At 36.4% G+C, this 10,633-nt stretch overlaps 2 protein-coding genes across 3 annotated transcripts; both read left to right on the top strand.

Moving 5' to 3' along the window:
• dnajb14 (DnaJ heat shock protein family (Hsp40) member B14) lies at window positions 1-7,024 on the top strand. 2 transcript variants are annotated; one of them, XM_041983590.1, is made up of 9 exons: window positions 1-199; window positions 3,288-3,462; window positions 4,202-4,347; window positions 4,621-4,809; window positions 5,033-5,118; window positions 5,293-5,402; window positions 5,742-5,914; window positions 6,038-6,182; window positions 6,340-7,024. In XM_041983590.1, exons 1-8 carry the CDS (start codon window positions 67-69, stop codon window positions 6,160-6,162), a joined length of 1,137 nt encoding a protein of 378 aa, XP_041839524.1. In that variant the 5' UTR covers window positions 1-66; the 3' UTR covers window positions 6,163-6,182; window positions 6,340-7,024. The 2 variants fall into 2 exon arrangements, with proteins under 2 accessions (XP_041839524.1, XP_041839523.1); XM_041983589.1 differs by having other exon boundaries at window positions 6,038-7,024.
• A 978-nt stretch (window positions 7,025-8,002) lies between these two features.
• pla2g12a (phospholipase A2, group XIIA) lies at window positions 8,003-10,633 on the top strand. Its single transcript, XM_041984361.1, has 4 exons — window positions 8,003-8,384; window positions 8,604-8,680; window positions 8,841-9,006; window positions 9,926-10,633. The coding sequence occupies exons 1-4, from the start codon at window positions 8,120-8,122 to the stop codon at window positions 10,042-10,044; spliced, it is 627 nt and encodes a 208-aa protein (XP_041840295.1). The 5' UTR covers window positions 8,003-8,119; the 3' UTR covers window positions 10,045-10,633.

Here is a 10,633-nt window from a genome sequence, read left to right as displayed (position 1 = left end):
CGTGGTGTGTAAGCTGCTCAGCTGATTGGCTGACTGTTGAGAGAGGAACGAGGAAGAGGAGAGAAGATGGAAGGCAACAGAGACGAGGCAGAAAAGTGTATAAAAATTGCGACGAAAGCTCTCGAAGCCGGAGACAAAGAGAAAGCCCTGAAGTTTCTCAGCAAAGCAGAGAAGCTGTATCCAACTGACAGAGCCAGAGGTAAGGCTGTTTGAGACCGAATCGGTTGTTTTACCTGCTGGAGCAGGCAAACTTAGCAAAGGACCAAGCAGCTCCGGATCTACAGGTGTTAGCATGTAGCTTACGTTTAGTAATATCATTCACAGTGTAGGTTGTCAGTAGTTAATCTGTTGACTACAGTATTACGTCTATGAATTGTTGTATGATTACGCAACGACTGGGAGAGATCAATTGAGGCTTATTGAGAGAAAGTTTAGCCAAACGCATCCCAGCTAGCTTAGCTGTTGACCTGACAGCTAGCCTAGCAAACGCTTCCTTTAAAGGGTTTACCGGTACATAAGTGAAAATTGTAGCCTTGTTAACCACTAACTTTTATACTGTCTTGTTTTGCAACACAGATTCCAAGTGACCGTTTATCGGCGCATGCCAAAGTTGTCATTAGAATATATAACTCAATGCTAAATGTTATGGTAGGGTCTAACGGGCTATTAGCTTATTTGAATTTCTTTAGATATCTCCAATTTCACTTTCACATAGATTTTAAAATCTGTTCTGTGCGGATTGCCACTGATTTACTATTATTTTACTTTTTTGTGGTGGGGTCAGAGCAGGCAATTGGGTCCAGTGAAAGGATCTAGGACAATGTGTCCATACAACCAACTGCCAATCCTTTAATTGAATGATTGGCCCGAAGAGCGCCCACAAGTATTGGGTAATCCAAGACACGCCAGTGTCTGACTTAACGGTAAACTGCTGGTAGGGGTTGGATTGTCTTTCTGTGGCTGTGTGAGTGATTTCACAATAAATTAACTTGCACATATATGATTAATAACTACTTAGTTGTTAAACTGTAACATTTAAGTTGAAATTGAATCTATTTTTTGTACAAATGTGCCCAATTGGGTGGGTAATTAATTATACTTGTGCCTGAACCCTTGTCATTAGCTATGCATGGCTAAAACATTTATTGAAGTTTGGAAACTGACACCGAAAGTTGTGAGGAAATAGTTTTTTTGTTTTTCTATTTCATATAAATATATATAATTTTTTTTAAAATAAAAGGCTACTAATAGTGTTTCTCAAATACAGCAAAAAAGCTTTTAAAATGATCACATTTGGGTTAAGAATTTTATGAGATAATGTCTCACAGTTTTGACATTTTATGGAGAAAACAAAAGTTCATTAGCTGAGAAAATGATAAACAGTTGAAATGTAATGTATTTCATAAGACCGTGATAATGTAAATATTAATTTAGCAGAAGACAAAGATTTAAATTAAAATATTAAACTGCATTTCTGCAAAGAGACATTTGTAGAGGGAATACAGTAACTGTTGGTATCTGTATTTATCTTGATAACAGACTGATGGAAAAACAGCAAGACTAGCTGACGTAATGACATAGACATAATCGTTACTGATTCAAGCCATGGCACCTGTAACTTTCTCAATGAGTTTAGTACTAGTTGTATCAATAGAACTTTAGGATCTGCAATGAGGTTATACCTCTGTCACACTTACTGTATGACAGAAGTATAACCTCTGGCGGTTTGTCCTTCTGTATTTGAGATTCCTTTTCTCTGTTAAGTTTGTCAGCTGCTGTACCCTTGATTTCTGTAGTGTGTTGTAATAGGGTTTGCATTAAAGAATGAGTGGTCAAGATAGTTGTTGTATAATGCAAAATTTATTTAGTTTTGAGGATTATGTGTTTATTAATAACAATTTAGTGGCTGCTATTTGAATTGAATTGAATGGTCACAGTCCAGAATATTTTTTAACATTACAAGCTGTACATTTAAACACACAATCAGAATTGTGGAGTTGTATAACCAGCTTAACTAAAAGTCCACTTTTCATCATGGTAATGACTTAAAAAGACAACAGAAAAATGGGATCATGAGGAGAAAAAATTCTTATATTTCATGAAGATTGATGAATAATGTGCTGGTCTCCTATTAATGAAATTCATACATTTGTTCTTGTTCAGTTAGTGAATAATTCTGGGGGAGTAAAAAGCAGTCTACTTCAGCTTTCACTGAATGAAAGGCAGATTACACCCCTGAATGGGTCACCAATCCAGTTCAGTTTATAATTGAAGGTAAAAGTTGATTTGCAGCCAGGGCAAAGGTAATTGATATGTTTTATAGCTGCTGTATTAATGTTCCTTGTGTGATTGTGCTACTTATGCTGTTTTTGAAATGAAAACATTTGACTTTAACTCTGCTGAAAAAATAGAAAATGATTCAATTGATAAAAATAAAAACTTGAATTAAAGTAAACAATCTCTATGCCCCTGTAACAGACATTGTGTATTTCGATTACAGGTGGCAACACTAAATTGGTTTATAAACTGAAAGTCCCTTCCTGTTATTGGGGCATGATTTCATGTTTATAGAACCGTAATCTCGGGTAGTTTGCATCTGTTGTACCAGGATTTGAGTACTAAAATGGATGAATGAATAATACGTGGCTGTAAAAAAGATTATAGTATTTTCTGTACAGACTTTTTACTTATATGTAACAGTACTTTAAAAGTTTGACAGCACTGATGGCTACTTATAATGTGCCTTGACTGTGTTAAATGTGTAACATTGTTCAGAGTAGTTCTGACACAGGGATTATGGAGAACAAAAATGCACTGCACATGTTTTCTTTTTTGCCAGTTTTTGGTTAAACAGTTAGCTTTTCCTAAATTTTCCAGAGTGAGACTTCTGCAAAACACAGAATACCGTGGTTATAGGTGAGCTGGCACAGGGGAAGCAGTGAAGGTTTTAATACTGACATCTTAACCCACTAATTTCACCTGACTAGCTCCGTGGCATGACCCTGCTTTGCAGTCATATTTTGTTTAGGATGATGCATGATTTTTCTTCACTGTTTCTTCTGTACTATACATAACAAGCCAGTAACGACAGAAAAAGTCCCAATGAGCTTAACTTTTCTTTGAGTGAAACATCAGTGTATTTGTATTGCACTGAACTATTAAATGCTTGTATTGATTTATTTGTATGTGAATTGGAAATCTTTTAACAGGCTTGGCCATTTGTGCTCTTCTAAGTTATATGACATTTAATATTATTTATTTTAACTGTTTGTTTTTCTCTTCTTTAGCTTTGTTCGATGCAATAACAAAGAATGGAAGCTCCGCAGGTAATGGTGCATATCGCAGGAAACCAGCAGAACACTCAGAAACTACTGCTGCCCAGCCAGAAGAAGAGAGTCGAGAATCCGGAGGTAGTGATTCTACCAAAGGCTTCACCAAAGACCAAGTTGAAGGTGTGCAAAGGTGAGAATTTATTGATTTATTTTTAATATTTTAAAAACTGGTATGTTTTATAATCTGTCCCACTTGACTAGGCTATTTTTATGCCACCCTACAACTGGCACTGTGGCAGAGCTACCGTCTTTATATTTGATTAAACCTTTTATTTGTGACCAAAAGAGGACACTATGTTTGTCAGCAGCTATTGCTATAGGAACCTCTGCATCTATGTTTCCCATGGGGGGGTTAGCAGTAAGAGCTAGATACCAGGTACCCACATACTTTCATTCTACACCAGACAGAAATGAAAACAGTAAATAAAGCATATATTTAGCTACAATACAGGTTCTCCTTCACCCTTCAGATCCTTATAAGTTGCAGCTTTAAGTCATTTAAAGGAAAAGATTTCTGCTCGTTGTGCGAGTAAGTCAAGTAATCATCCTTTTCCCCTTGGTGTTCCTCCCCTGTGGGAATGTTTCATGAGGTTAAAAATTGCATCATGTCTTCTAAGACAAAGTAAGACTAGTTGTGCAGTTTTTATTAACAATAAAAATGTGATTACATCTATAGTTCTGCTTCAGTCACGGTTCAGAGACAAAGCTGGATGATACCAGAGTATTTGGAATAAAATATCTTGCACACAACTAATGCAGTCTTAACTTTATTAATCAATGTACAACACGTTGGTATGATGATTTGTAGCTATATTTTCTTGTTCCTACTTTTTTCCATGTCACTTTCACATCTTGCACCTCTGTTTCAGAATAAAAAGGTGTAAAGACTATTATGAAGTGCTTGGTGTCAACAAGGAAGCCAGTGACGATGAGCTTAAGAAAGCTTACAGGAAACTAGCTCTCAGATTCCATCCGGACAAGAATCATGCACCTGGAGCAACAGAAGCCTTTAAAAGTAACCTCACTCAGTTTTCTTGCTGTACAGCTAAGCAATATGACATGTGATATGTATGTGATTCACTGCACTTGATGAACATTTTATGCATTTGGTTTAAGTGTATTAAGGTCAGGGTCATACAGTATATAATGGTGTATGTAGATGGATACCTGCCTCCTGTTTCACAATTTTACTTGCTGTGAGGTAAGCAGGAGTCCTCTAGAGCAGTGGTATTGAGGACCCCCATCATGCAACTGCCAAAAAGCCATGTTCTCCTAACTTTTCCTCCAGAGATTGGCAATGCTTATGCAGTGCTAAGCAACCCAGACAAACGACGACAGTATGACCTGACAGGTGGGGAGGAACCAAGCAGCCCAAGTCACACGCGTGGTGGAGGCTTTGACTTCCACAGAGGCTTTGAGGCGGACATCACTCCTGAGGATCTCTTCAACATGTTCTTTGGAGGCGGTTTCCCCTCTTGTAAGATGTTTAAGGATCATTTTATGTTCATCATTCTTCATTGCCCTCTTGAAACTGATTTTATAAACATAAGGAGCTACATACATTTTCCTACATAAAAAAAAACAGAATTAATGATTGTATAGTTTTAAATATTGGTCTTGGGAGCAGGTGTAACTGGTTTGGTGACATATAGTATGCCCCGACTTTGTATCTGACATCGGCCACAATGTTGTGTCTACAGCAAGCGCACACACTTTCACCAACGGCAGGACGAGCTATAGCCATCAGACGGATTACCGACAAGAGAGAACAGAGGAAAGGGGAGATGTATGTAGATGTGCTCAGAATTTAAGATACATGCATCTATTTTTTAATGCTTTTTGTACACAGTTACATTGGTACATTTTTTGCCAACATCTTTACAAGGTTATTGTACTAATGCATAATATGATATGTTTGACATTGCACCTAAATTACTTAACACAGTGTGTTTGTCCCCAGGGTGGTTTTTCTATGTTTATTCAACTGATGCCCATCGTGGTCCTGATTTTAGTGTCAATATTGAGCCAGATGATGGTGTCCCCTCCACCCTACAGCCTTTATTCTAGACCGTATGTACACATTCTCAGTCGGTAGTCTGCTTAAGCATGCAGCAAATCACACTTCTTACTTGTTGCTATATTTACTTAAACTGTCATTGCTAAAGCTAATAGTACGTCATTGACCACATAACAATTTGTTCATTTGATTATTTTTTTTTTTTTTTATATGTTTGGGTTCACTGTACCTTTTAATAAATTTAACATTGTAATTTTTATTTTTGTAGTTATTGAATGAAATTGTGGTCTATGTTAAGTACAAAAGAAATTTAAGTACTTCTCAGGTTTCACCATGTGAGAAAGTACAGCTATAGTCAGCATTTTCACAGCTTGTACCTCCATGTCTTCCAGGTCGACAGGTCAGACTGTAAAAAGGCAGACAGAAAACCTGCGCGTTGACTACTATGTCACCAGAGATTTCAAGTCCGAGTTTAAGGGCTCAGCTCTGCAGCAAATTGAAAAAAATGTAGAAGAAGACTATGTAACTAATGTTAGAAATAACTGTTGGAAGGAGAGACAGACAAGTAAGTAACAAAAGCCTGATTGTGTGTGTGTGTGTGTTTGTCTTTTTTGGGGGGGGGGTTCAATGTGTTTAGTTTTTGTTTATGTATTTTTACTTTTTTCCTATATCTACTTTTCTTATCCAGAAACAGACCTGCTTTATGCTGCTAAGGTGTACAGGGATGACCGAATGCGTAAGAAGGCAGAACTCATGACCATGGACAACTGCAAGGAGCTGGACAGACTAAATAATCTGTTCAGAGGTGGATGAATCGGATGCTTTTAGAAAATGTAAATGTATTTGAATAGATGTATGTTCATGTTTTTTTTTGTTTTTTTTAAAGAGTCTAAACAGTAGAAGAACTTTATGAAATAATGTAGCTCTATTGTTGAAGTTTGGCGATGTCTCATATCCTTTCCTGCCAAATTCTCCTCTTTCTCACTCCAGCCTGACCCTGGGAATCGCCTTGTTACATCATTATGCACCAATCAACACACTATAGACAGCTCCGATTTTTAAAAAATTTATTTATTCTAATTTTATCTTGTTTTTTCTCCCTCGGAGCAAGAAGGACAAGGACACTTGATTGTAAAGGCTTTTGCTTTTAGTAGTGAGAACTGGAGAGGCATTCTGCTCAAGTGAAATACAGTATGAACAACAAACTGCAGCTTTTTGCATCCTCTGCTTGTCTTGAATATAAAATTGGGAGATGTAATAGGATCAGCTGGACACCCAGTCCTCCAGCCAAAACTATATAATGAAGGAATAAAAAGAATACCTATTTTATCTTCCTACTTGCCTCAACACATGGATGATCAGCGAGTGTCTTTACTATTTAGAAAAGCATTTTGTTTTCCATTGCAAAAATGTGAAGCAGGTTGGGACTTAAGATGAATGAACAGTGAAACTGTTATTCATAAATGGTTGTAAATTTTCATTTTTGAATGTTTAAAGTTAATGAAGTTATTTAAATAACAATAGAAGAAACAGGTTTTTCTTCAGTGCTCGCCTAATCATTTAAATAAAGTGAAATTGTTACCATTAACTGGATGGACTGTCTTTTTGAATCTGACATTAAGAAGACTGGTCAAATAATGTCAAACGGTTTATTTGAAGAAAGGGGTACGTCAGAGAGTTTAGTGTCAAGATTATTTACCAGGTACTGCCCAAAAGTAGTGTTAACAGTAAATTTTAAAAAATGCCACAGTCTAAATCAGTCTATACATTTCAATTGGAAATTAGAGCCCTAAATTTGTAAATGAACTCCAGGACAACTTTGAAAGCTTAGATTAAATAGATACAAAGGGGTTGTAATATAACATATTGAATGATGCAGCTCTTAAACCTACAAGGTCCACTGTCATTGCAATGTACACCAAGTTATCATTTCAAGTTGTCATTTCACCTAAACATATTAAAGCCAATGAGCCAATGTTTAAATTTAGTTCTTAATTATAGAAATGTTACCCTTTCCATCCTGTGTATATTTTACAATATGCATGAAACACTTTGTTTTACAGTCAGATTAGGTGTCATTGCCAACCCTGAACTCCTGTGTGAAACCTGCCTGACTACTGCATTAAAATTAACGTGAAAACATCTAAGTTCATTTGCATTTACAGTGAAATAAAAGTGCGAAATACTTAAAAAAAAAAAAACAAAGGGCCCGAATTTGAATTTAAATTCAGTGGTTAATGATTTATATTTAAAGCCAGGATAAGAAAATGTTCTGTGCGTTCTTATATGAACCAAGATTATTATTTATTTATTTTCTTAAATGTAATCACATTTTGTTGTCTACAGTAGTAGAAGTATTGGGGCTAAAATGTATTTCACATAATTTTCTATTTAAATTGAATAAATGCAATCTGATGTTTGAATCATAAAGAGAAGACGATTTTAATGTGAGTCACAGGAGACGTGGATCACTGAACTGTGGGTAATGTAGGCGGCTGAAGAACTAAATAAATTTATATTTTTTTCCAATGCAGCATAACTTTTTTTCCAGTTCAGGGGTATTTCAAAATTTTGACAGCATGCCCCCCCCTGTATTTCAAAATATGACATCATCGTAAATGGGGCCCCGTCACGTGACCGTGTCAACCCGGAAGTGATATCACAGCTGTTACAGGTAGCCTTGTTGGTGGTTTAGAAGTGAAATGAAATCCCCAGGAATTGAGGACTACCAAGACAACGAGTTAAGGAATAACTCGGTTTAGTGAAACTAATGTTTCTGGGAATACTGCTTTTCGGCTCAGGCGTTAGGCTTACTATGCTGTATCACAGCTACTTTTTGTTTATTGTGCTGAGTTTGCTCTCCTGTAGATGTTTACCGTATGTGTCTGCCTGCAAACAAGAGCCAGAGACCCCAGACTGGCGAATGACTCTGAAAACTATTCGTAATGGGATACACAAAATTGACACGTACTTGAATGCAGCCCTGGACTTGTTTGGTGGCGATGATGGATTGTGTCATTATAGATGTAGTGATGGTAAGTTTACTGCCTTCAAGGCCTTTAACTGAACAGTACTTTCAACATCTTCTGGATCTTATGTTGACATATAACAAGGGACTAGAAAACATACAGTAAATCACCCGTTGAGTGGTACAGTAAGTCATTAATCATCTCTGCTGGTGTGGTTGGTCAAACAGGAAGATAATGATCAGTGTAAGAACAACAAACCTCCTGACCTTTGCTCCTGTCTCTCAGGGTATAAACCAGTGCCTCGTCCTGGGTACAAGCATCCACCACCCAATGGATGTGGTTCCCCTCTTTTTGGATTTCAGGTAGTATCTCCTATCGTAGGTTGTATCTTCTGTGTCTGCTACAAAAAAGTATGTGCTATGGGATAGTCTGAATAAAACTGTTGTAGAATACAATGCCTTTTGTCAATATAAAACACATGCTTTACAAACAGCCCAATAGTTACCAGGCTGTTATTTCCAGTTTGATATAGGTATCCCATCAATGACCAAATGCTGCAACCAACATGACCGCTGCTATGACACCTGTGGCCGTGAAAAACATGACTGTGATGAGCAGTTCCAGGATTGCCTTGAGACTATCTGCAGGAATGTACAAAGAACTTTGGGCTTGGCCCAGACTGTCCAAGGTAAGAGACTGATCCAGTTTATTTAAACTAGCTGCAAGATGTTGCACTGGCCTGGATTCTCTAAAACTTCGATAGTCAAGCTTTCTGTTTAAATATTACTTTTTTCTTGTTTATTATTCTTTAGATATAAATTTTCCTACTTTTCTCTTAAAAACATGACACCTCTCCGTCACATATAGGCTACAGCATAAGAGTTTGTTTGCTTTGTCTTATTAGTACTTAAATAAACGGCTGTCTTCTGTTTAAGGGAGCTAGTTTCAGAGTCCTGGTTACTGGGACATCTAATTGAACTTTACTATCTCTTAACAAAATTAGTTTAACTTGTACCTATCCAGCTACGACAAAGCAACCTGTCTGCTGTAGAAAAGATATGAAATGTTTTATTGTTGTTTATTTGTATTTTGAAAGTTTGTGTTACTTGTTATTTGTAATAAGTAAAATATGGAAAGCTTGATATAAAAGCACGGATGTGTAAATGAGAACTGTTGTAATACGTAGCATGCCCATCAGATGGAAGTGTAAAGCTTTATTTTCAGTGTTCCTTATCCTGTTACTGTAACATACCTGAACTACATGTGCTGCATGATGTAAAGCACTTTCTGTCAGCACACCATATGATGATTGCAGTCAATTTTTGATTAAGTTTTTTTTTTATAATGTGCCAGGTTCTGTTTTTTTTTAGTTTAATCAAATTTTTTGCCAACTCAATATGCTGCTTAAAGAGTGGTTATAACTTTGAGCTTTTTCTCTACATAGATAATAAAGTGATGTAAATTTGATTTTTATTTCTAAAATAAAATACCCTGATTTCTGCACTGTTTTCAAATCCAAATTTTTGACTTGCATAAATTTGATATTAGTAAAAATACATCCACCTCTGCCATTCTCCTCACTGTGTTATTTCTTTCTGTCTCAACAGCCTGCAAGTCGGCAGTGACTCTGCTTTTTGATGCCGTCATGCACTTGGGGTGTAAGCCATACCTGGACAGTCAGCGGGAATCCTGTGTGTGTCAGTATGAAGTGAAGAGGGAACTATGACACCACTGCAAGAATTATGACTGTTGAATGAACCCATTCAGAAAAGCAACTCTTTCTTTTAAACTTAAAGTTTTTCTCAGGGATACAGCTTCTTTGGCTGAGACTAATCTGTTATCATAACCTTCATTTGTTTGTTGACAGACAAGTATGCACCGTTAAGTTGCTTAAGTTTTTAGAGTGGACACTTTATATCCTTTTTATGTTATTGATTATTTGTATATTATAATGAATATGGATTAATGTAGGGTTTCTGTTATGGAGTGGAAATGGGGTTTTCAGACTTCATAAATGCTTTGGCATGAACCAGTATTTGTGTCAACACATTTAAAAGATATAAAGAAATACGTAGTTTAAAAAAAGACTGACTTTGTTCAAGCATTACCTTTCTACTGGATTTGTGCTAATAAAGTGCAAAACAAAATACTAAAATTAGTATAAGTTTTAAAACAGTTTTTCTTTTGTTGTACAGCAGATCAGGTTGTTATAAAAAATGAGCAACTGCCACAATAGCAAGCAGTTTAACAGTAATAATAATGTAATAAACAGTTATAAAGTAATAAAGTCAAGTGTGCCAATGTTATCCCCAACA

The sequence above is a fragment of the Melanotaenia boesemani genome, chromosome 4, assembly GCF_017639745.1.
Source record: "Melanotaenia boesemani isolate fMelBoe1 chromosome 4, fMelBoe1.pri, whole genome shotgun sequence".
Classification (NCBI taxonomy): domain Eukaryota; kingdom Metazoa; phylum Chordata; class Actinopteri; order Atheriniformes; family Melanotaeniidae; genus Melanotaenia; species Melanotaenia boesemani.
The sequence above is the reverse complement of the archived record's forward strand: the minus strand, read 5'-3'. Positions and strand labels throughout refer to the sequence as shown.

Coding starts and splice junctions, on each gene's coding strand:
- dnajb14 (XM_041983590.1), top strand. CDS start 67: ATGGAAGGCAACAGAGACGAGGCAGAAAAGTGTATAAAAATTGCGACG. Junction 3,463..4,201: donor CAAGTTGAAGGTGTGCAAAG/GTGAGAATTTAT, acceptor CCTCTGTTTCAG/AATAAAAAGGTGTAAAGACT. Junction 5,915..6,037: donor TTGGAAGGAGAGACAGACAA/GTAAGTAACAAA, acceptor TTTCTTATCCAG/AAACAGACCTGCTTTATGCT.
- pla2g12a (XM_041984361.1), top strand. CDS start 8,120: ATGTTTCTGGGAATACTGCTTTTCGGCTCAGGCGTTAGGCTTACTATG. Junction 8,385..8,603: donor TCATTATAGATGTAGTGATG/GTAAGTTTACTG, acceptor CCTGTCTCTCAG/GGTATAAACCAGTGCCTCGT. Junction 9,007..9,925: donor CTTGGCCCAGACTGTCCAAG/GTAAGAGACTGA, acceptor CTGTCTCAACAG/CCTGCAAGTCGGCAGTGACT.